Here is a 26,025-nt window from a genome sequence, read left to right as displayed (position 1 = left end):
CATTGACCATACCCTATTAAAGGTTGATAGTTGCTGTGATAAGCAGCAAATTCATTCAAGACTTTTAATAGGTTGGAATGATGGAAAGTTTTGCTAACAGTATACCTTTTGTTGTTTATATTAAAACCTAGTGGTTGAATTTGAAATGAATAATAGTTCTATTTTCTATTAATTTTGTATTATAGCTGTCATTGATGGCTATGCAGATGAAAAAACTCTTTTTGAAAGGCAAATTCAGGAAAAAACTGATATGATAGATCGTCTTGAGCAGGAGTTGTTATGTGCAAGTAACAGGTTGCAAGAATTGGAGGCAGAGCAACAGCAGATCCAAGAAGAAAGAGAATTACTGTCCAGACAAAAGGAAGCTATGAAAGCAGAGGCAGGCCCAGTTGAACAACGTAAGTATTTTCAGATTTTGTATGAAACAGTCCTCTGATTTTATTTGTATTCTTCAAAGGCTTAAGGTGGCTTTTTTCATCTTTCAGTGCCATTATTCGTATATTTTATAGAGAGATTTGAAAAATTATAAGAAAATCTACCTTATAGATAAATGTCTTATTAGCCAATCATGTGGAATCAGGTTTTTTTTTCTTTTTCCTTAGGCAGATGTTAACAGGAAAAGATAGTTCTTCATTTATCCTCAAACTTCTGCTTCAAGAGAAAGCTGCAAATAATGAGGCAGGATATTTTAAAAATTGTGTAAGGTTTAGTTCTAATAGCAGAGAGGCAGCAAAAATGTATACTTGGATTAAATATCTAAAAGCACTGATCTGGCACTAGTAATGAGCAGGTGGAGGGGTTTTTTGACTTGCAAGCAGAGTAGATTTAAAAAGGTCAGTGGCTGGTAGGCTGACATCTAGTTTAATGTAGTAGGAATTCAAATAATACTTAAATGTTTAAGTAACCTTTCGTTTTTCCTTAAATAAGATATTAAGTAATATCTTGAAGTGAAAGTTTGTTTAGCAGTAAATGTCAGTCTTGATAATGATGGAACTTTAAATCCTGTTTACCATGTCCTCTCACTTTTATATTACACGTGCAGTTGGATTTTTAAATGTGCAGTTTCACTGATTTCATTTTATCGGTTTAGAAATACAGCATACATTTTTGTAATATAGTGAAGTCTCTTCCAGCTGCTCAAATTAATTAAACAGGTTTAATTTGGGGTTTTTAATATGGAAAGTATATGTCATATATGCAAAATATTCAAGAAATACCGGAACTTCTCAAAATGTTACCAGTGATAATCAGTGTCTTCAACTCCTGTTTTTGATACGTGTGTGTGCATGTGCATTATCCCATTTTAGGAAGTAGAAGACATATAAATTATACTTTTGTTGTGTCTTTTTTTTTTTTTTTCTCTATTTTCCTAGGACTAGTAGATGCTGCAGTCGATGCAGCACCAGGAGCAGGTGTGTGTATACCATTGCATGGCCAATGTTTGGGTGGTAGACTTTAAACTCCAAAATGTGGGTGACCTCTGGATTTTCAGCCAACTAACATCTCTAGTTTTGCAGTGTTGCTGTTGTTCCATACTTACAGTTTTTCTCTTTAACAACAACAAATAAACTTTTCTTACAATAAAAGTACAAATTTTCATTTGAAATTAACATCTGAGATTCATACTGACCATCATCTTATGATGTCTATTTTTGCATAGAGCTTAAAACCATTTTGATTTTTGTTTGTTTGTTTGTCTGTGTTTGTTTTTTGAGATGGAGTCTTGCTCAGTCACCCAGGCTAGAGTGCAGTGGTGTGATCTCGGCTCACTGCAACCTCCGCCTCCTGGGTTCAAGCGATTCTTCCACCTCAGCCTCCTGAGTAACTGAGACTACAGGCGGGAGCCACCATGCCTGGCTAATTTTTTGTACTTTTAGTAGAGATGGGGTTTCACCATGTTGGCCAGGCTGGTCTCAATCTCCTGGCCTCAGGTGATCTGCCCACCTCTGCCTCCCAAAGTGCTGGGATTATAGGCATAAGCCACCATACCCAGCCATTTTGAGTTTTTTAAGAAACCATTTAATAAATATATTAAACTCTTTCAATCTATGAGTTTTTAAAATGCTCCTTCTAAATCAGGAAGTATGTAAGATGATGGTAGCAAAAGGATCAGTGAAATTTAGTAAGAGGCTCTCTGGTTGATTTATTTTTATATTAACATCTAATGTTGTTTTAAAAGGAAAGCTGTTTTCTAGAGATTCCTAGTCCTGAGTACAATGTTGGCATACTAGTTAAAGACCCTAGGGATATGTTCTTTCCATTTTCTTCATTAGAAGATTGTTTTATTTTTACTATATACACTTTGTTATATTAATAATGTTAATAGCTAACACATAGTGCTTACCATACCTCAGACACTCTTCTTTACATGTACTAACTCATTTAATGCCAAAATAACTCTAAGAGATCAGTAATAATATTATTCTCAGTTTACATATAAGGAAACTAAAGGACGTCATCATAATTGTCACATGGGAGATAAGTTGCTGAGCTAGGTTGGGCCTACGGTCTGTTCTTAAGCCTACACCACACTACCTCTCATACATGTTAGTTTTCCCTTGATTCACATACATGTGACCATGCAAAAGCAACTCAGGAATATGGATCTAATAAGGAGTAAGACTAACAGGAAATTTCAATTATAGCTGTATTTATATTTTTGTAACTCTTAGACTTGCCTTGGTTAAAGATTTACAGTGTTTGATCTTCATGTTTATTGTGTATGCAAATAAAATTGACTTTATGGGTTTGGAATGAATTGCTTTTTGCCTGAGGTGAAGAAAATGGTGAGTTTTTTTCTGTGCTTGAATTTAATTGGACTTTGTTCTTTGCCCAGTAGTAAAAACAGATTTTTTTTTTGGTCATTTGCTACGTTGTTTTCACAAAAATATTATTTTTAGTGACAGGACATATTTTTTGTTAATAATTCTGTATAATTTTATTAATAATTGCTTGTTTACTTATATAGAAATATTTTAATATAATTTTGATACTTTCATAAGAATATTTACTTTCATGTGTATTTAAAATAATTCTCAGCCTTTTATTTCATGAACGTAAAATTTGGACATAGTTATCAGGGATTTCATTATCATAACATCATTAATTGTGATTTAATTCAGTATATTTTGTATTAATAAACAGAATTACTACAGGAGACAGAAAAATTAATGAAGGAAAAACTAGAAGTACAATGTCAAGCTGAAAAAGTACGTGATGACCTTCAAAAACAAGTGAAAGCTCTAGAAATAGATGTGGAAGAACAAGTCAGTAGGTTTATAGAGCTGGAACAAGAAAAAAATGCCGAAGTAATGGATTTAAGACAGCAAAACCAAGCATTGGAAAAGCAGTTAGAAAAAATGAGAAAATTTTTAGATGTAAGTATTCTCAAGTTGAATACTGATTTTTCTCAGTGGAATGTTCTTTGCTAGTATACTAGGCTATGAATTTTAAATTATGAAAAGACTGTTGAGTTAGTTTTTCAGTGTTTTATTAGGTGTCGAATCTACTAATCGATCAAAAAGTACTATTCCAATTTAAGATTCCAATAATTTTTATTGTGCAGCACTCAGAATTAAAATCAGTTCATTTTATTATGTATTGAATTATACATAATAAAAATTATGAATAAGCCCCACTAGTTTTCCAAATTCAGATCAGGAGCTTATTCTAGTTTTTTATTTAACCACAGACTAAGATAAGCAAAGAGATAATGGGCCACCACTGCTTCACCTGTAAAAGATACACATAGAACAGTGTGGCCATTGGAAATGGGCCCAGAACAGTGGTCATGCTGCCATTACTCTCTTCCGAAAAGATGTTAAATCTCTAATTTCACATTTTTTTTCCTTTGAGATTTCACTTAAGCCTGATATTCTCTTCATAGATCAGAGAATCAGATTCTTACTCATTTTATAACTTTAGACATAAAACCTAGATTAGGATTCAAGAAATTGATTTACCAAACAATTTGTTTTATGTATTTTGTTTAATGGCTAAACTAACATGGAATTCCTCCTTTGTTCCAGAAAAGTAAATTCATTTTAAGGTGAATATTTTTTCATCCTGTATTTAATATTACTTGAATAAAAAAAGAAATGTACTTCAAATAATATTTTAATATTAATGCTTGAATTTTTGTTGAGGAGGCCAAACAGGCTATATGGCATATAAAAAATAAAATGTTATCTTTTAAAACTTTTGTGATTTGGGATATTCCATGATCATCAGTCCTTTGTCTTCAAACAAAACTAACATATCTCTAAAGGAGAAGTAAGAAATAATAGCTTCTCTAAATACTGTTTCTTCAGCTACTATCATTATTATTATTAAACTTTAGGAGCAAGCCATTGACAGAGAACATGAGAGAGATGTATTCCAACAGGAAATACAGAAACTAGAACAGCAACTTAAGGTTGTTCCTCGATTCCAGCCTATCAGTGAACATCAAACTAGAGAGGTAAGAACTTCACTGATATTGCCCAACTTACAGTAATTTGTATCAAGTATAAAATAAGATGCATATCATTAAAAACTTAAAAGTGGATTCTTTCCTTTGTATGTAAATCTTCAAAATCAGAAAACTTAATATTACTTAAGCATGAGAAGGTAATTAACCCTGAAAATTGTTGGTATTGAAATTTGGAATCATTTCCATCTGCATGTGTCTTCTAGTATTTCCCAATTAAATAAACTGTTTATTTCTTTATTCCCATTCCTAACAAAAGTGATCAAGAGAGTTATCTGTGTTCACTCTTTACTTTCCCATTTCCTGTTCTCTTACTAGTCCACTCCAGTGAAGTATCCAGCCCTTGTTTCTCAGTAGGGTTATACCTTCTACTCCATTTAAATTGTTCTTGTGAAGGTGACCCAGAGCCTCATGGCTATGGCTAATATCCAACTCTGTCTCCATCCTCCTCAACCATTCAGAGGCATTTATTGCAGCCTTCTCCCAGAAATACTTCCTTCTCTTGTTTCTGTGACACACCTACTCCACTGGTCTCTCTCCTCTAGTCTTTGTTTCTCCTTTTCCTACCCAGCATAAATGATGGAGTGCCCCAAAACTTACTCTTGGGCCCCTTTTTATTTCCTATTTATAGCCTCTTCCCAGGCAGTCATATATAAATGACTCCACATTTGTATTTCCATCTGTGACATTTCTGTTAAGTTCCAGAATTGGATATCCAGTGCCTACTCTGTCTCTGCTTAGATGTCTCAAAATTAACATGTCCAAAAGAAAGGTCTTGATTCCTGATTAGCCACTACCAGAGAAAGACAAGCATAAAACATTTTCCTTCTTCATCTTAGTAAATTCTGTACCTTCTAACCTGCCCCATTGCTGAGAACTAGAATCAGCCTTGATTCTCCTCTTTCTCTCAACCCCTGATTCCAACCCACTGATGGGTCAGACTGCACTACATCTTTCTGTTATTTGCACTTTTATTCATCTTCCTAAATCCCACTTGTCACTTGTTTGCCTGGATCACTGTGGTAGCCTCTTAACCAGTCTCCCTGCTTCTCCTTTTTCACCCCAACTGCCCATTTTCCTCATAGAAACATAGTCAAAACTCCATATTTACCAAATGAATGCTACATAAATGAGAGAGGATTCACTGTATGAATACCTAAAGATGGCTTGTCATGGTGATAAAGACATTGTGCTTAGGGTAAGGCAATCCCAGTTTGTATCATGGCTCTGCCATTTACTAGGTTATGACAATAACTAAGTCAGTTAACCTCTCAAACCTCTGTTAATTCATTTCTAAAATAGAGATTGTAATAGCACCCACATCATAGGAGTGTTGACCTGGCACATAGTGAACATTTTAACTAGTATTATTTCTGAAACAATTTTTATTTCGAATGTAATTTCTAAACAGTTCAGTGGATTTCATTTCTCTTAAAAGAAAGCCGAAGAAGTACAGAGTGCCAATAAACTCCTTATAATAAAATGTTGTATACTACAGTAGTACAAAAGTTATCAGTCTCCAGGGCTGGGCGTGGTGGCTCAAGCCTGTAATCCCAGCACTTTGGGAGGCCGAGGTGGGCAGATCACGAGGTCAGGAGATCGAGACCATCCTGGCTAACACAGTGAAACCTCATCTCTACTAAAAATACAAAAAAAAAAAAATTAGCCAGGCGTGGTGGCGGGCACCTGTAGTCCCAGCTACTCGGGAGGCTGAGACAGGAGAATGGCATGAACTCAGGAGGCAGAGCTTGCAATGAGCCGAGATCACACCACTGCACTCCAGCCTTGGGGACAGAGCAAGACTCCATCTCAAAAAAAAAAGAAAAAAGTTATCCACAGTTTCTAGTTATTGCCCCATTTCTGACAAGCATATTTTTGGCTTTTAAAAAGTAGTCATTTGTTGTACTTCAAAGAATATTTAAGCTCTAGAACCTAGGCTGTCATCTCCTATTATGTAGTTTTCTTTTATTTGAAAAGGTTGGCCTGCTTCGCTCATGAAACTTTAAGAAACTAACAAAGATGTGCATGTTTGATTTTTTTTTCTAACTGTTGCACCATTTTATTGTACCTACATTGTTGCCTTTTTTCTTAACCTTACTCCAAATCTTAGTCAACTTATTATTATTAAAGTTTCTCCTCAGCAGCTTTTTTTTCCTTTTTTTTCTTTTTCTCTTTAAAACTGACTGCACATATCAGTGACTTTATTGCTTGAACCTGAAATTATAGTTAAGCTTGCATTCTTTTAATGTTCTGAGAAATAACTGTCATTTTTTAGATAATTTCCTCAGAATATTTCACTGAAAAGAAAAGGTAGAATTACTTTATTTCTTACCATCACATGTCGCTTTTTTTAAAGTAAGCTTTCCTTCCTCACTTTCCATACAGTACAACTAATCCTTCCATTCACTTGAAGGGATCTCCATATCATTCTTAGGGAATAGGTCTTGGCATGCATCATTGTTTTGGTTAAAGGAGAAACCAAGACTAGAGACATTTAGGGAAACCTTCAAGGTGCACAGATCCCTCTCACACCCCTTCATCCTTAGCTCTTTCCTGGGCTGATGGAATATATAGATTGAAAAAGCTTTCCCAATGACTGTTTTCAAAATATAGTCCATAAAAGATTTATTTAGGTCATTTTATCTCATACAAGAGTAAATCAGTACCGCAAATTTGTCATCTTCATTAGGATTTAGTGTGGTTGTGCCATTAGATAATTCAGCCTTATGAAAAATCCATTTTTTCCCCTCTTCCTAGGTGGAGAAAGTCTTAGTCTTAAGAGAAAGATTTTTTAAAGGATTACGTGAAAGCAATATTACTTGTGGTCTACTAGTGTTGCTTAATTTTTTCAACTTGTAAAATGTCACCTTGGTTGGAGACAACAGTTGCTATCTTTATACAAAGTTAAATTAGCATAACATTTAAAAATACTTTTTAGAAAAAAATTTTTGAAATGAAGATATGTTTTATATGCATTGAGTATTCTTTAAAATGCTTGAGAGAAGTGTTTCAGATTTCAGATATTTTGAATTTTGTAATATTTGCATTATACTTACCTATTCAGCATCCTAATTTGAAATGTGAAATGTTCCAATGAGCATTTCCTTTGAGCATGGTGTCAGTGCTTAAAAAGTTTCAGATTTTGACCTGGGCTTGTTGGTGTGCATCTGTAGTCCCAGCTACTCAGGAGGCTGATGCAGGAGAATTGCTTGAGCCCAGGAGTTTGAGGCTGTAGTGCATGACGATCATGCCTGTAAATAGCCACTGCATTCCAGCCTGGGTAACATAATGAGACTCCATTTCTTAAACAGACAAACAAAAACGTTTCAGATTTTGGAGCATTTTGGATTCTAGATATCCAAAATGAGGGATAACTCAACCTATACTAACTAGCTTGCTGAAATTTTTTTAAATTAAATTTTTTGCCTCTTATATTTCAGGTTGAACAGTTAGCAAATCATCTGAAAGAAAAAACAGACAAATGCAGTGAGCTTTTGCTCTCTAAAGAGCAGCTTCAAAGGGATATACAAGAAAGGAATGAAGAAATAGAGAAACTGGAGTTCAGAGTAAGAGAACTGGAGCAGGCGCTTCTTGTGAGTGCAGATACTTTTCAAAAGGTGTGGCATTTTATTTGGGCTAACTTAATAAGTGTTTTAATGAAGAATACTCTTAAATTGTCAACTTCTTGTAGGTATTATTACATAATATGTTTATGTCTCTGTGGACATTGTAACCATTTCTGTTTGTTCTTATTTCCAAATGTTGCTTGCATGTCTTAGTCCTGAGAAGGGAAGAGTTTTTTGTTGTTGTTGTTTTGTTTTGTTTTGTTTTTTGGAGACATAGTTTCACTCTTACTGCCCAGGCTGGAGTGCAATGGTGCGACCTCGGCTTACCACAACCTCCGCCTCCCGAGTTCAAGCGATTCTTCTGCCTCAGCCTCCCAAGTAGCTGGGATTACAGGCATGCGCCACCACACCCAGCTGATTTTTGTATTTTTAGTAGAAACGGGGTTTCTCCATGTTGATCAGACTGGTCTCAAACTCCCAACCTCAGGTGATCCACCTACCTCAGCCTCCCAAAGTGCTGGGATTACAGGTGTGAGCCATCGTGCCCGGCCAACTTTTTTATTATTCACTAATTAGAAGTAGACTTTCTACTTCTAATTGGAGAAACAGGATTGCTGCTTCTCAAAAAAAAAAAAAGCAAACAAAAAAAAAACTGGATAATCAGGATTTAATTTATCAAATTTTGAGAAAATTTTTATATATTTAAAGGTAGAGGACCGAAAACACTTTGGAGCTGTAGAAGCTAAACCAGAATTGTCCCTAGAAGTACAATTGCAGGCTGAACGAGATGCCATAGACAGAAAGGAAAAAGAGGTAAGGAGTTTATTTTTAAATGACACAGCGTGGTTTGAATTATTTTAAATCAGTTACCTTGAAAATATTATCTGAACTGAATGGAGTTTATGATCTAAAACCAAATTTGAGGCTGTTTCTCAGCTCAATGCCAAAATTGACCTTGAAGGCAGTAAACATATGAGTAATTAAGCTGACGGGAAAGAAGAGTGCTCCAGATAGAGAGAAGAGCCAGTGTAAAGGCCTTGAAGCAGGACAAAGTTCGGAGGAACAGGAAGAAGGCCAGTTTAGCAGGAGTGTAGAGGGTGGAGAGATATAGTAGTGTTAGGACAAAAGGCAATATCCCTTTTCTCCTAACCGTAGAATACATATTGAATTATTGCTGCTTTGCTGTGTGGTTTTTTTTTTTATTATTGTATTGCCCTGGGAGATTATAGTCCTATTTTACAATATACAGAATATGTTCGTAAAACAAAAAGATTAATAGGAAATTGCTTTAATAGTAAAGCAGGCCGGGCGCGGTGGCTCACGCCTGTAATCCCAGCACTTTGGGAGGCCGAGGCGGGCGGATCACGAGGTCAGGAGATCGAGACCATCCTGGCTAACATGGTGAAACCCCGTCTCTACTAAAAATACAAAAAATTAGCCGGGCGTGGTGGCGGGCGCCTGTAGTCCCAGCTACTCGGGAGGCTGAGGCAGGAGAATGGCGTGAACCCGGGAGGCGGAGCTTGCAGTGAGCCGAGATTGTGCCACTGCACTCCAGCCTGGGTGACAGAGCCAGACTCCGTCTCAAAAAAAAAAAAAAAATAGTAAAGCAATTAAGCAATTATATAAAGTTCTCCTTTGTTTCTCTGTCCCTTCTTCCAAAAAACTAAAAATCTGCTTTCAGAATGATGGTCACCTCAACTTCCTAATTTATAACTTATTTAAGCCTTTGTCTACTAATAGTTTTTTAAAAACATATCCTACTCTATCTACATTGTCTAGCTATATCTTATCATTTAAAATGTTTAAAATTTTTAAAATTACATTTTTGTCTCTAATATTCTCAGAAGACTTACTATATTTTAACAAATAGTTATGAACTTAAGCTGCTTTGAAAAATATAAGAATGATTTAGATATCAGCTAAAACTATAGTTCAGAAAACCTGTAGATTAGAGGAGAAAAAAGGCATCTATGTACGTGACTGTAGTTGAAATCATTTCCATGAGAAGGATTATTTTCTCACTATCACATAATACTGAGTAATGTTTACCTGAAAGGCTCTTATTTATTTTGACTTTTGATTTTTTTATGGGAGGTGGGGAGCATTTTTGTTTATATGTAACTATTTCTGTGTTTCAAAGAGCTAACATTTAAAGATTTCCCTTAAACTGAGTAAAGTAATTATATGTTGCCTAAAAAGACAGACCTTCTCAACTGGACCCAAAGCAATGATAGTTGACTGTGGATAATTGATTAACCTTACTAATTTTATATTTTTATTATCTTCTGAATATAATATAGCACTGCTATCTTGAATTAAGTATCTAATAACTGTCTACCTTTTACTCAGAATCATAGTTGTTCAAAACTATGAGAAACTTTAGAGGGCATCTGTCAACTGACTGATGTTTTTTATAGATAAGGAGAGAAACGGTAAATGAGTAAGAGGTTAAACTGACAGCTGACCCTAATAACAGTAACAAGTACTTTATCAAAACCCATTCACCTACCATAACTGGAGACTGAGAGGCAGGAACATAGAATTAAAATGTATTTTATTGAAAATAACTTCTTAAGCATTTTTTCCCCAGAAACTAGGCAAATGCTTTCAGATATCTGATGGAGTATAAGTATAAGATGTCCCTATGTATCATGGTATTTGAGATACTTTTCTCTCAGCGCCTAAATTTGTATAAAACATTTTTTAAGCTTATTAGAAATTTAGAAATGCAGGATGAATAAAAAGAGAACTCTAAAAGAAAGGAGTTTTAGAATTATAGGAGGAGGTAGAAAATGGGGAAAGGAATAGAAGGATTTTAGAAAAAGATACATTCGATAGGTTTTAGCTCTCTGTAGAGCTAATGAGATCTAGCTTAGAGTTAGCAATAATAAATAATAATAGTTTTGTTGAGGCCTATCTAATTAGACAGTACTAAGTATTTAAATGCCCTTTTACCATTAACACTTTCTTCCCGAGGACAGACTCTGTTATCCCCATTTTACAGATGTGTAAACTGAGCCTTAAGGGAAGTTAAATAACTTGATCACGGTCACACCTTAAGTGGTTGAAAAGGAGTTCCTCTCAGATTTCTGTGAGTCTGAAGCCCTTGTGATACTATACTGCCAAAGCATTGGGGCCCATTTTGTCTTGTTGGTGAGAAGTGTTAAAGACTGCCATTCAACATTTAGTGAGCTCTTAATGCACCTGTAGCACCAGTACCCAAATGTAAAACTAGCGGTGGACGTCAAGGAATCTACTGTGTAATTAAAGAGACATATGTACATTTGAAAGAGATAAAAACACTTTTTAAAAAAGAAAACAGGCCGGGCATGGTGGCTCACGCCTGTAATCCCAACACTTTGGGAGGCCGAGGTGGGTGGATTACTAGGTCAGGAGATCGAGACCATCCTGGCTAACATGGTGAAACCCCATCTCTACTAAAAATACAAAAAAAAAAAAAATTAGCCGGGTGTGGTGGCGGGTGCCTGTAGTCCCAGCTGCTCGGGAGGCTGAGGCAGGAGAATGCTGTGAACCCGGGAGGCAGAGCTTGCAGTGAGCCAAGATCACGCCACTGCACTCCAGCGTGGGCAACAGAGTGAGACTCCGTCTCAAAAAAAAAAGAAAACAAAAATAGATGCAAATTAATCCAAACATTAATTTCAATTATTAGATAAATTAAACAAGATTAAAATAAATATTTACCAGCTTTTGTTTTTAAATCTTAATAATGTTATTCTGGTTGTAGGTGGTTACAGGCTCAATAAGAAGAGAGCCTAGTACTAAACTAGAGCCTGACTGAATAAGAGGAAAGAATGTCCCATAGTGTCATTTGGGGGAACTGAAGTGTCTGATACGATGCCTGAACTTCAGCTACTTAGAATAGGAAAGTTAGTGCTTTAGATCAGTGCATTTCAAACTTTAATGCACATGCAAATCACCCAGGGATCTTGTTAAAACACAAGTCTTACACAAAAATTAACTCAAGATGGATTAAAGACTAAGACCTAAAACCATAAAAACCCTAGAAGAAAACCTAGGCAATACCATTCAGGACATAGGCATGGGCAAAGACTTCATGACTAAAAAACCAAAAGCAATGGCAACAAAAGCCAGAATTGACAAATGGCATCTAATTAAATGAAAGAGCTTCTGCACAGCAAAAGAAACTGTCATCAGAATGAGCAGGCAACCTACAGAATGGGAGAAAATTTTTGCAATCTATCCATCTGACAAAGGGCTAATATCCAGAATCTACAAAGAACTTAAACAAATTTACAAGAAAAAACAACCCCATCAAAAAGTGGGCAAAGGATACGAACAGACACTTCTCAAAAGAAGACATTTATGTGGCCAACAAACATATGAAGAAAAGCTCATCATCACTGGTCATCAGAGAAGTGCAAACCAAAACCACAATGAGATACCATCTCATGCCAGTTAGAAAGGTAATCATTAAAGAGGAAACAACAGATGCTGGAGAGGATGTGGAGAAATAGGAACGCCTTTACACTGTTGGTGGGAGTGTAAATTAGTTCAACCATTATGGAAGACAGTGTGGCGATTCCTCAAGGATCTAGAACCAGAAATACCTTTTGACCCAGCAATCCCATTACTGGGTATATACCCAAAGGATTATAAATCATTCTACTATAAAGATACATGCACACATAGGTTTATTGCAGCACTATTCACAATAGCAAAGACTTGGAACCAACCCAAATGTCCATTAATGATAAACTGGATAAAGAAAATGTGGCACATATACACCATGGAATACTATGCAGCCACAAAAAAGGATGAGTTCATGTCCTTTGCAGGGACACGGATGAAGCTGGAAACCATCATTCTCAGCAAACTATCACAAGGATAGAAAACCAAACACCAACCACATGTTCTCACTCATAAGTGGAAGCTGAACAATGAGAACACATGGACACAGGGAGGGAAACATCACAAACCGGGGCCTTTTGGGGGGTGAGGGGCTACGGGAGGGATAGCATTGGGAGAAACACCTAATGTAGATGACGGATTGATGGGTGCAGCAAACCACGATGGCACGTGTGTACCTGTGTAATAAACCTATGCATTCTGCGCATGTATCCCAGAAGTTAAAAGTATAATTTTTTTAAAAAGATTAAAAAGGAATATATAATAGAGTTCATTTCCTATCTGATTACTGTAAAACAATAAAATGAGTCAAAAATTAAAAAAAAATAAAACACAAGTCTGGGGTGTGACATGGCATTTTGCACACCCAGCATGCTCCCACATGATGCCAACTCTACTGCTCTCAAGACCACACTGAATAGCAAGGCTTCATGTCACAAAGTTAAGAAATTGGTCATAAACTGTTGTATAAAAAAAGGAAATTTCGTATGAGATAGGGCAGCAATTTGAACTTAAATAACTATTTATGTGTTGATTTTAAAATAATACCTTGTCATCAAAGTAGTTACAGAAATGTAGGGATAGTTGTAAATACTATGTTAGATCACTTTGAAGAAGATATAATCATTACAGTTTTCAGCAACCTGGTAATTATTTATGTTCAGTCATTAAATGTATTTCAGTGTCTACTGAGTTTAATAACCAGTGTTACAGAAAAAATTTTAAGTGTAAGTCTTAGACATTAGTTATTAGAAGCAGGATAAGTGATAGTTTAGAGTGGAAGATTCAGAGATAAACTCCTCAGGTTCAAAAGCTGGCTTCTCCACATACTCGCCATGTGGCCTGAAAGCAAATTACTCCTCTCTGTGAAGTCCATCCTCATCTCTAAAATGGGGATACTCAGAACAGATCTTATAAAGTTGTAACAGGGTTTTAAGAAATAATACATATAAAGCACTTTGTGCAGTGCTTAGTGGTAAACTGTTACAAGTGATGGCTGTTACTACTAGTATTGATACTGTTTAGGAAATACTAAGCTAACTGGTTTTTAAGGATTTGCCAGTGTTCAGATATGGTTCTCAGTATGTGATGTGTTAGTGTGTAATCAGCGATTCCCTCTTTCAGTTTCTAAGGCAGTAAATGATTCATAAGCTGCTTTCTGAGCCACTTGTCACTAAGTGTTGCTGAGGATAGGCTCTGTTGCCTTAGGTAACAGAGATGCTCCTGCATCTTAGTTTGCTTTTTGATCAGCAGTTTTGATCATCAGGTAAATACACATTTGGAAATCATTCATTCACTTTGTATTAAGTAGCAACAAACCAGTGAGCTAAATGAATGTTACTGTCCTCAGTCAAAACCAATTTTCAAATATAAAAATAATTCTTAATATCCATCATTCATTTCAGTCTCTAACCATCAAAAAGCAGTTGCTTTACCATTATTCATAGTCCATCCTCAAAATGATTAAATAAATTTCTGTTGTCCTACCTATAGGAGCTCTCTAATTTTCTCCTGAATTGTATAATTCACTTACTCTAAGGTTTTTGTAATTCAAACCTAAGGATCTCTTGGTCTTAGTTTCTATCTTGGCTTCCTTCTGCTTAACAAGCCACATGGCAGCCAGGCCTTTTAGTAAGTTAATTAGATATTTTTGGACTAAATTGAGTTAGTCTTATATGGTGGCTAACAAAACAAACAGTTCTACAACTTTTCTAGGCCTTTTGATAGCAACTTAATGTAACATAAACTAAGATTTAATATGTGGACTCTTTCCCTTCCTCCTATGACTCTTTTCTGCTTCAGGAGAAGAGACTAAGGTAGGAAATGGCTCCTTTTATCCTTCCTCAGGAGGTTTCCTCTCTGCTTTGTGTAGGATAGTTTAAGGATGGCCAGTTTGAGCATGTCTAGGAACCACACAGGTAACACAGATTATACCTGGCTTAGAAAAACCACATTCCTTTATTCTTATGACTCATGTTTTAAGCATGCATACTTTGTAAAGCTATTATAGCACTCTTCATTTTATCTTGATAAACGTTTGTATAAACATTTTTTCTCTTTTGATAATTTTGTTATTAAAGATTACAAACTTAGAAGAGCAATTAGAACAGTTTAGAGAAGAACTGGAAAATAAGAATGAAGAAGTTCAACAATTACATATGCAATTAGAAATACAGAAAAAGGAATCTACCACCCGCCTACAAGAACTTGAACAGGAAAACAAATTATTTAAGGTAATTAGTTGAGAAAAACTTTTATCTGTTAATAAGTCATAGTTTCAGTCCTATATTGCTTTATTATTATTATTATTATTTCTTTTTTTTTTTTTTTTTTTGAGACTTAGTCTCACTCTGTTGCCCAGGCTGGAGTGCAATGGTGTGATCTCGGCTCATTGCAAGCTCCGCCTCTCTGGTTCATGCAATTCTGCCTCAGCCTCCCGAGTAGCTGGGACTACAGGCACGTGCCACCATGCCTGGCTAATTTTTGTATTTTTAGTAGAGATGGGGTTTCACCGTGTTAGCCAGGATGCTCTCGATCTCCTGACCTCGTGATCTGCCTGCCTTGGCCTCCCAAAGTGCTGGGATTACAGGCGTGAGCCACCACACCTGGCCCCTATATTGCTTTATTAAGCATTCGATAAATCCAGCTGTTAAATAATACTCAACAGAGGGACATTAACAGGCAGACACATTTGCATACAGCTTATTTTCAGCCCAACCTGAACATTTGAATTCATCATAAATGAAAATTTGGGGATCATTTTTCAAAATATTTTAGAATTATTGATTTACAGTAACCATATGGTGTCTCTGATTTTATTCATTTGTACGTTATAGGCTCTGATTTCTTTTGTAATTATGTTCTGAAAATGATAGGTAATGATATATCCAACTGTGATAATTATTTTTGTTCCTAGGATGACATGGAGAAACTGAGACTTGCCATAAAGGAATCTGATGCCATGTCTACTCAAGACCAACATGTGCTATTTGGGAAATTTGCTCAAATAATACAGGAAAAAGAGGTAGAAATTGACCAATTAAATGAACAAGTTATGAAACTCCAGCAGCAACTTAAAATTACAACAGATAACAAGGTATACTCATTTAAAATTGATTATGAAATTAATATGAACCAGAGTTTTAAAGGGCAAAATGGTTATAATGTTGCTCCCCTTTGAATTTAAAACACAAACCAATTCTATTTTATTTTATTTATTTTTTTTTGAGATAGAATCTCGCTCTGTCGCCCAGGCTGGAGTCCAGTGGTGCAACCTCGGCTCACTGCAACCTCCGCCTCCTAGGTTCGAGTGATTCTCCTGCCTCAGCCTCCTGAGTAGCTGGGATTACAGGCACCCACCATCACACCCGGCTAATTTTTTGTATTTTTAATAGAGATGGGGTTTCACCATGTTGACCAGGCTGGTCTCTATCTCCTGAGGTCAGGTGATCCACCCACCTCAGCCTCCCAAAGTGGTGGTATTACAGGCATGAGCCACCAGGCCTGGCCCAATTCTCTTTTAATTTATTAATTTTAATTTATTAAGACACATTGGTGGCCAGGCACAGAGGCTCACACCTGTAATCCTTATACTTTAGGAAGCCTAGGTGGGCGGATTGCTTGGGCCCAGTAGTTCAAGACCAGCCTGGGCAACATGGTGAAACTTTGTCTCTACAAAAAATATAAAAATTAACTGGACATGGTGGCATACCACCTGTAGTCCCAGCTGCAGTGAGCCTTATCATGCCACTGCACTCCAGCTTGGGTGACAGAGTGAGACCCTGTCTCAAAAAGAAAAAAAAAAAAAAAGCAAAGACACATTGGCTTAATAATTTATATGTATTTTTCTCCCCTCCTAATATTGTCATAGGATTCTGATGTTTTTCAGAAAGGCTCTGTGACTTAGATTTTATCATGTTATTCTAACCAAATCTATTATAAATTATAATATTTAATATGAGTTAAGTAAGGTAAGCACCTTTGGTGCCATCGGTTGTAGACTTTATTTCCGTACTTCATCCTTTTCCATTAAGAAGTATTGATATTGACTATTTTCCTAATAGGGAAGCAGCAACTAAAAGCTTATATTACTTTATACTTAACAGAACTTTCTGAGCCTTGTTTGATATGATGGGGGAGATATTGGTCTATAATGAAATTAAGTAGTATGTCTGAGAAGTAGTGTATTATTTTTGTGTGTGATCATCTCTTTGAGGTACTGCCCTAAAATAAAGTAAAATTTTCAAAATGTAAATACATATATATTATGTATGTTACCTTTTTCATTAATTATTAGGTTATTGAAGAAAAAAATGAACTGATAAGGGATCTTGAAACCCAAATAGAATGTTTGATGAGTGATCAAGAATGTGTGAAGAGAAATAGAGAAGAAGAAATAGAGCAGCTCAATGAAGTGATTGAAAAACTTCAACAGGAATTGGTAAATATTGGACAGAAGACATCAATGAATGCTCATTCCCTCTCAGAAGAAGCAGACAGTTTAAAACATCAATTGGATGTGGTTATAGCTGAAAAGCTGGCCTTGGAACAGCAAGTAGAAACCACTAATGAAGAAATGACCTTCACGAAAAATATACTTAAAGAAACCAATTTTAAAATGAATCAGCTAACACAGGAATTATTCAGCTTAAAGAGAGAACGTGAAAGTATGGAAAAGATTCAAAGTATACCAGAGAATAGTGTTAACGTGGCTATAGATGATCTGAGCAAAGACAAACCTGAACTAGAAGTAGTCCTTACAGAGGATGCTCTTAAATCCCTAGAAAATCAGACATACTTCAAATCTTTTGAAGAAAATGGCAAAGGTTCCATAATTAATTTGGAAACAAGGTTGCTACAACTTGAGAGCACTGTTAGTGCAAAGGACTTAGAACTTACCCAGTGTTATAAACAAATAAAAGACATGCAAGAACAAGGCCAGTTTGAAACAGAAATGCTTCAAAAGAAGATTGTAAACCTACAGAAAATAGTTGAAGAAAAAGTGGCTGCTGCTCTTGTCAGTCAAATCCAACTTGAGGCAGTTCAGGAATATGCAAAGTTCTGTCAAGATAATCAAACAATTTCATCAGAACCTGAAAGAACAAATATTCAGAATTTAAATCAACTAAGAGAAGATGAGTTGGGGTCAGATATATCAGCATTAACCTTGAGAATATCAGAATTAGAAAGCCAGGTTGTTGAAATGCATAGTAGTTTGATTTTAGAAAAAGAACAAGTAGAAATTGCAGAAAAAAATGTTTTAGAAAAAGAAAAGAAGCTGCTAGAACTACAGAAGCTATTGGAGGGCAATGAGAAAAAACAGAGAGAGAAAGAAAAGAAAAGAAGCCCTCAAGATGTTGAAGTTCTCAAGGTTAGTTTTGTATTTTTTTAGTTTCATTTAAATACCCCAAGAAACTAAGCTGATTGCTAATTTACTAAATATGGTGTTCTGTTTACATCTAACAATTTATACAAGAAGGTTTTTATAAAAATATACCACTTACAAAAAATAAACTCTTGTTAAAAGAAAAACTAGGACAGGCGTGGTGGCTCACGCCTGTAATCCCAGCACTTTGGGAGGCCGAGGCGGGTGGATCTTGAGGTCAGGAGATCGAGACCATCCTGGCTAACACGGTGAAACCCCGTCTCTACTAAAAATACAAAAAATTATCCAGGCATGGTGGTGGGTGCCTGTAGTCCCAGCTACTCGGGAGGCTGAGGCAGGAGAATGCTGTGAACCCGGGAGGCAGAGCTTGCAGTGAGCCAAGATCGCGCCACTGCACACTCCAACCTGGGTGACAGAGCGAGACTCCATCTCAAAAAAAAAAAAAAGAAGAAGAAAAACTAGACAAACTAAATTTACGAGAGTTTATTTGAACAAAAAAGGATTCATGTATTGGGTAGCATTCAGAACCAGAGGAGTTTCACAAATCTCTTTTGTGCAACAGTGGCCAGTGAATATTTATAGACAGAACTACCAAATAAAATACAGAAATAGCTTGATTAGTTACAGTTAGGTGTTTGCCTTATTTGGACCCAGTCTGCTCAGTTGACTGCTTGTCATTAGCTAAGAGTTCGCTGTTTATTATACTCCTAAGATACGTTTTCAGTTTGCTTACGTACTCCTAAGTTAGATTGTAGTTCCTTACATAGGAACTCAAGATACAGAGACAGCCTCAGGCCAAATTTAACTTAACACTGTGTAGTCATATTATTATCACTAAAATAATGGATACGGACTGTATTTTATGGTCTTTAAATATGATATTTATTTCATTAACATCATTAAATGGAGCAGTCAGAAGAAACTAAGAAACATTAATTTTAGCAAATGTTCTCTAGGATTTATGGGGATTTTTTTCTTAATTTCCTTCTAATATGCATGTTATGTTATCATTCCTTTTAAGTAATAATAAGTATGAAAATATGTTAGGATTGACAAAGAATGCAGACTTTACAGAAAGAAATCTATTATTTAATAGCATCTACTGAATTAATTAATGTGTGGGTGACATATTTTACAATTTTTTTTTTTTTCTTGAGACAGAGTCTCGCTCTGTCGCCCAGGCTGGAGTTCAGTGGTGTGATCTCAGCTCACTGCAGCCTCCACCTCCTGGGTTTCCAGCAGTTCCAGCAGTTCTCCTGCCTCGGCCTCCCAGGCAGCTGGGATTACAGACACACACCACCACACCCGGCTAATTTATATATATATATATATATATATTTTTTTTTAGTAGAGACGAGGTTTCTCCGTGTTAGCCAAGCTGGTCTCAAACTCCTGACCTCAAGTGATCCGCCTGCCTTGGCCTCCAAAGCGCTAGGATTACAGGTGTTAGCCACTGCGCCTGGCCAGCTTTTACAAATTTTATACCTGATAATAGATTTCATCTGTTTTAAGTAAAAATGCGTAGTTGACCTCTGTAAGTTTACTTGAGAAGATCTGAAATCGCAGTTATTTCTTAGCATATGACAGATAGGACAAGAGCTTTTTTTTCCTCCAAATTCTCACCTTATAAATTTATATCTTTGAGTAGCTGAACTTCAGTCTTCTCCAAACACCAGAAGATTAACTGATAAATCACAATTCTATAATTATATATTTTGCGAAGAATAATAATTCCCTGGCTTTTTCCTCCTTCATTGGAACTAAGTTACTTAAGTTATAAATAATTAAAATAGTAATATAACTTTCTTTTTTTCCTGGACACAGAGTCTTGCTTTGTTGCCCAGGCTGAAGTGTAGTGGCGCAGTCTTGGCTCATTGCAACCTCTCCCTCCTGAGCAGCTGGGACTACAGGTGTGCACCACAACACCTGGCTAATTTTTGTATTTTTTGTGGAGACAGGGTTTCGCCATGTTGCCCAGACTGGCCTCAAACTCCTGGCCTCAAATGATCTACCTGTCTCAGCCTCTCAAAGTGCTGGGATTACAGGCGTGAGCCACCGTGCCTGGCCTAAAATAGTAATGTAACTTTCCATTTTAGGATGTATATGAATAACATTACTTATCTTTTATTCCCAGAAAATCATTCTTTTCTCAAGAAGAAAATCATTGTCTCAAGAATATAAGATGATGGTTCTGAAAAAGCTTCTCTGTTTTTGGAAAGAGCATTGATTTGTTCCAACTCCTTATATCTGTAGGCAGTCATTCCTTGGATGGTTTTATTAGAATGTATAAGAGCCTTGAATTTAGCTATATTTTTTAAAAATTATGTGTTTCTTGTGTTTCCGCTGTCATTCAGACAACTACTGAGCTATTTCATAGCAATGAAGAAAGTGGATTTTTTAATGAACTCGAGGCTCTTAGAGCTGAATCAGTGGCTACCAAAGCAGAACTTGCCAGTTATAAAGAAAAGGCTGAAAAACTTCAAGAAGAGCTTTTGGTAAGATAAGTAACATAGCTCCTAATTCACTCATTTCTACCTATCTTAATTGCGTTTCAAAGTATATACTCTTTTGTAACAAATGAGCTCCATAACTTAAAAGCTAGATAAAAAGTATTTTGTGGATTTGATGAAAACTTTCATTGTTATAAATTTCTTTACCAACATCTTCTTGCTTGGTTTTCCTGGAAATCTTTCTTAGGAGGATACTTTTTATTTCCATTCTGTTAATGAAGGAGTAGAAAGTTGTTAAAGAGAACTGTATATCCCATGAGAACCAAAAATAGAAGCTAATAAAATTATTTCATTTCTATAGTAATCTATGACCATACGTACATACAAATATATATATGTAAACTGTGAGCATTTCTGAAATGTTTTTCCTACTACTCTGAGGAAAATGAACGTATAATCATGAATTACATTCCTCCCACACCCTTTAAATTCTACATTTAATATGGGAAGATTTTAACTGAATGCCCTACTGTTCTATTCATTACGTTTTAGGTAAAAGAAACAAATATGACATCTCTTCAGAAAGACTTAAGCCAAGTTAGGGATCACCTCGCAGAGGCAAGAGAGAAATTGTCCATTTTAGAAAAAGAAGATGAGACTGAGGTACACGAAAGCAAAAAGGCCTGCATGTTTGAGCCACTTCGTATAAAACTGAGTAAGAGCATTGCATCCCAGACAGATGGGACTCTGAAGATCAGTAGCAGCAATCAGACTCCACAAATTCTTGTTAAAAATGCAGGAATACAAATTAATTTACAGAGTGAATGTTCCTCAGAAGAAGTTACTGAAATAATCAGTCAGTTTACTGAAAAAATTGAGAAGATGCAAGAACTACATGCTGCTGAAATTTTGGACATGGAATCCAGACATATTTCAGAAACTGAAACCTTAAAGAGGGAACACTATGTTGCTGTTCAGTTACTGAAAGAGGAATGTGGTACCTTGAAGGCAGTGATACAGTGTCTGAGAAGTAAAGAGGTATTTGGTTTTTATAATATGTGTTTTTCAACATTGTGTGGTTTTTAAAAAAAAAATCAGTTTAATTCATTTTGTAGATGACAAACCAAAATGCAACTCATTAAGGCACTTGATCTTTCTAAGTAGGTGTATTATCAAGGCAAGTTTTAAACTCCTAGTACAATATTCCTTTTTTTTCTTTTGTTATACTTTAAGTTCTGGGATACATGTGCAGGACGTGCAGGTTTGTTACATAGGTATACACGTGACATGGTGGTTTGCTGCACCCATCAACCCGTCATCTACATTAGGTATTTCTCCTAACGCTATCCCTCCCCTTGTCCCCCACCCCCGACAGGCCCCAGTGTGTGATGTTCCCCTCCCTGTGTCCATGTGTTCTCATTGTTTAACTCCCACTTATGAGTGAGAACATGCAGTGTTTGGTTTTCTGTTCTTGTGTTAGTCCACTGAGAATGATGGTTTCCAGCTTCATCTATGTCCCTGCAAATGACATGAACGCATCCTTTTTTATGGCTGCGTAGTATTCCATGGTGTATATGTGCCACATTTTCTTTATCCAGTTTATCATTGATGGGCATTTGGGTTGGTTCCAACACTGTGTGCTTTTAAGAGAAAATAAAAAAACGGGGGCAGTCTCTTCCTTACGATCGCAATTTTAATAGTTTTGAACTTTTTTAAATTTAAAGAGTTTTTAGTTTTAAATTTCTTTAAATCTTTCCATTGTATAGAGTTAAATAATATATGATGTTCCTGTATGGATTTGGAACATGTTATCTTTCCTTAATTCATGAGTATCTCTTCTTATGGTAATATTCATGAAGAAACAGACTTGTTAAAAAAAAACCATGAATAATTTCATTTATTATGAAAGGTGTGACAGATTTGATTGATTACAGCATGGGAAACCAGCAAAATAATTCATTGTATTCTATTTTTATTAAAGCAAAAAATATATGTACTTTTTGTTTTCTCTAATTAGGGATCCTCAGTTCCTGAGTTAGCACATTCTGATGCTTACCAGACTAGAGAAATATGCTCCAGTGGTAAGTTATATAAATATTTGTAATGTTTGTAGTAGTTGTTTAAGAAATAATAGTTTTTTGGGGACTGGGGTTTGATTTTTTTTTTTAACAGCAAATGATTTTCTTTATTTTAGATTCTGGATCAGACTGGGGTCAGGGAATTTATCTTACACACAGTCAGGGATTTGACATAGCATCAGAAGGCCGAGGAGAAGAAAGTGAAAGTGCAACAGATTCCTTTCCAAAGAAAATAAAGGTACTAAAAGATAGATACCTTTTATTAACTCAGCCAGTGTTGTTTCTATGTTGAAAATAGCAGTTCATTAGAAGTTATATGGTGGGATCATTTCTGAAGAGAGAATTGCTTAGCTAGAAGGAATCTGCGAGATCTATTTTATTTCCACATTTCACAGATAATAAAGTAAGAGATTAATGATAATATGTATGAAGACTTTTTTTCTTAATAATTCTTATTCCTGATGTATTCGTTTGCCAGAATTTTTAAAGTAGTCTCAAAGAGTAGAAGTTAGAGCCCATGTATTTATTTTGGTCAAATCAGTAGCTTATCAGTAAACCTAGGAAGGGTACATTAGCCAAACAGAAGGAACTTAGAGATGAGAGCAATGGAAAGTCATAGGCCATCTGCTGGGGTTGGCTTACCCCTCCACAGGAAGAAGGCATTCAGTAATGTTGGGCTGGAGTTTTCTCTCTGCAAGCTATCTTGCTTAAAATTTATTTCTGTTTGTATGTCTAATTTTTCAGTCTGTGAAGAAGTTGTCATAATTCTGGCTTTTGGGTTTTGGTTTCCAGGGATTACTGAGAGCTGTCCATAATGAAGGCATGCAGGTGCTTTCTCTCACTGAGTCTCCCTATAGTGATGGAGAGGACCATTCTATTCAGCAGGTTTCAGAATCTTGGCTAGAAGAGAGAAAAGCTTACATCAATACAATCTCATCTCTAAAGGATTTAATTACAAAGATGCAACTGCAAAGAGAAGCCGAGGTAACCAAAGAATACTATGCATTTAAATCATTTTATGTATTATTTGAACAATAATAATACATTATAAATTAAATTATCTTTTATACATATTTTTGCATGAATAACTATATATATATTTTTTCACACTTGAAACTCAGCCAGAAGCAGTGCCTCATGCCTGTAATCCCAGCACTTTGGGAGGCCGAGGTGGGCGGATCACCTGCAGTCAGGAGTTCAAGACCAGCCTGGCCAACATGTTGAAACCCGTCTCTACTAAAAATACAAAAATTAGCCAGGCGTGGTGGTGGGTGCCTGTAATCCCAGCTACTCAGGAGAATCGCTTTAACCTGGGAGGTGGAGGCTGCAGTGAGCTGAGATCATGCCACTGCACTCCAGCCTGAGCAACAGAGTGAGACTGTCTCAAAAAGAAAAAAATAAATAAATAAAAGAAGTACACATGCTCCTAGGCTTTTAATTATTTTTCTTTGTAGATTAATATTTTTAGAATGTTTTTAAAACATGCTTATTTGAAAACTAACTATCGTTATATATACTTTGCTAGGTTTATGATAGTTCTCAATCTCATGAGAGCTTCTCAGACTGGCGAGGTGAACTACTGCTTGCCCTTCAACAAGTTTTCTTAGAAGAGCGTAGTGTTTTACTAGCAGCATTTCGGACGGAGCTGACAGCTCTAGGTACTACAGATGCAGTTGGTTTACTAAACTGTTTGGAACAGAGAATACAAGAACAGGTATAATGAAACTTCATTTTAAAAACACTTTAATAGAAATAAGGAAATGACTATTGATTTTAGAGTCTTAATTTAAGTATGAAGGTTAAGATTTTAATAGGAGCCACTATGAATATTTTTTAAAAATTATTGTAACTATTTTAACGTATTATGTTAGAAGGTAAGAAAGACTGAAAGTTAATGAGCTTATTTTCTAACCTAGGAAATTAGAAAAAGAGCAACAGAATAATCCCAAACAAATTTGAGAGAGTAAATTCTCATTATTTGCACTGGTTACATTCCATAAAGTTGCTCTGAACATTGAGCAGTCATTGCTCCTAAGGGAAATGCAAGGTTAGGTTCCTGTAAGCCTTTGGTCACAACATTTTCATCAATCAGTACATAACCTTGTCTATATGTGATTCTATTTTAAGACACCTTATTTACTACATATTATTGATTGATTAACCTTGAACACCACCAACAGCACTATAACTCATGCCTGAAAAAAACTTGTCTGACACACGTATTTTCTCCTTAAGGCACATCACAGCCTTCTCGTACTTAGGAACACCATAAAGCACTTCAGCACTACTTTTGGGGGCCATTCTAAGCAGTGAAATCACAAATAAAAGGCACAAAAATTTGAAAAGTCACTAAGTACTCTGTAAAAAGGACATTTGACTTCAGCTGGGGACACCCACATTGGACCATTTAAATTTTTTGCTGCTGTATGCATTTCTGTGAAAGACCATGAAAGCAACACAACAATGGATTTGGGAGTTACAAATACATTTTAGTGAGAAGGCAAATCTGCAAATATGGAATCAGAATAATGAGGATTCCCTTTAACGAAGAAGACGACGTCAATAGACACACTGGTACAATAGGATAAAATGTAAAAGTTGGACATTTGAAATGTTCTGGAGAATTGGTTAAGCAAAATGATAAAGCACACATTTTTAAAGTTAGGAATGAACTAAAGATATACCTGAGATATAAAAATAATAGAATATTATGAATAATTTCATGAGAGTAAACTTAAACACTTGGGTGAAATGGACAGATTTTCTAAAAAGAAATTCACTTATGAAAACTCTTTCAGTAAGAAATAGAAGACCTCCAAAGACCTATTACTAGTAACAGAATCAAATCAATAGTTAAAAATCTACTCATAATACTTAACACCCAGATCTTGTTTTTTAATATATTCTCCACTGAAAAGAACTAGGACTTCTTGCAGAACTGGTGATTCTAGGGATGGACCAGGGAAAGTACAAGGTGAGCCTGGAACATCTTGTTTTGCTGGCAAGTAAGGAATTGTTCAAAGAATGAAGGGAACATGTCGAAAGGTCATGGAAGCCAGCTTGAAGGAGCTCCAATTGGCCAAATTCTAGAAAAATTTAAACATTATATTAAATGATAGTGACAAATTATAAGCCAGAGTGAAATAAGAACTCATGAGACCATACTGATATAAATAAATAAATATATATA

The 26,025-nt window shown here is 35.8% G+C and overlaps 2 protein-coding genes across 9 annotated transcripts in view; one reads left to right on the top strand and one right to left on the bottom strand.

Moving 5' to 3' along the window:
• The window catches only part of AKAP9 (A-kinase anchoring protein 9), a 167,237-nt gene that overhangs the window by 118,471 nt on the left and 22,741 nt on the right, over positions 1-26,025 (top strand). For 7 of the 8 annotated variants that reach the window (XM_019031099.4, XM_019031098.4, XM_055346593.2 and 4 more), the window contains 14 exons: positions 186-398; positions 3,145-3,377; positions 4,340-4,459; positions 7,909-8,085; positions 8,743-8,847; positions 15,003-15,155; positions 15,839-16,018; positions 17,219-18,292; positions 20,662-20,802; positions 21,310-21,795; positions 22,775-22,838; positions 22,952-23,073; positions 23,628-23,819; positions 24,361-24,549. In XM_019031099.4, coding sequence (XP_018886644.1) covers positions 186-398; positions 3,145-3,377; positions 4,340-4,459; positions 7,909-8,085; positions 8,743-8,847; positions 15,003-15,155; positions 15,839-16,018; positions 17,219-18,292; positions 20,662-20,802; positions 21,310-21,795; positions 22,775-22,838; positions 22,952-23,073; positions 23,628-23,819; positions 24,361-24,549 — 3,449 coding nt within the window. The remainder of the gene's footprint in view (positions 1-185; positions 399-3,144; positions 3,378-4,339; positions 4,460-7,908; positions 8,086-8,742; positions 8,848-15,002; positions 15,156-15,838; positions 16,019-17,218; positions 18,293-20,661; positions 20,803-21,309; positions 21,796-22,774; positions 22,839-22,951; positions 23,074-23,627; positions 23,820-24,360; positions 24,550-26,025) is intronic. The other variant, XM_019031100.4, reaches the window with a different exon arrangement.
• Positions 23,339-26,025, bottom strand: part of CYP51A1 (cytochrome P450 family 51 subfamily A member 1) — a 49,565-nt gene continuing 46,878 nt past the window's right edge. The window contains exon 10 of the mRNA XM_019031108.4: positions 23,339-23,735. Within this exon, the coding sequence (XP_018886653.2) occupies positions 23,710-23,735 (26 nt within the window). The 3' untranslated portion in view covers positions 23,339-23,709. The remainder of the gene's footprint in view (positions 23,736-26,025) is intronic.

Source organism: Gorilla gorilla, chromosome 6 (genome assembly GCF_029281585.2).
Source record: "Gorilla gorilla gorilla isolate KB3781 chromosome 6, NHGRI_mGorGor1-v2.1_pri, whole genome shotgun sequence".
NCBI lineage: Eukaryota > Metazoa > Chordata > Mammalia > Primates > Hominidae > Gorilla > Gorilla gorilla.
This window is presented reverse-complemented; position numbering and strand designations above follow the sequence as displayed.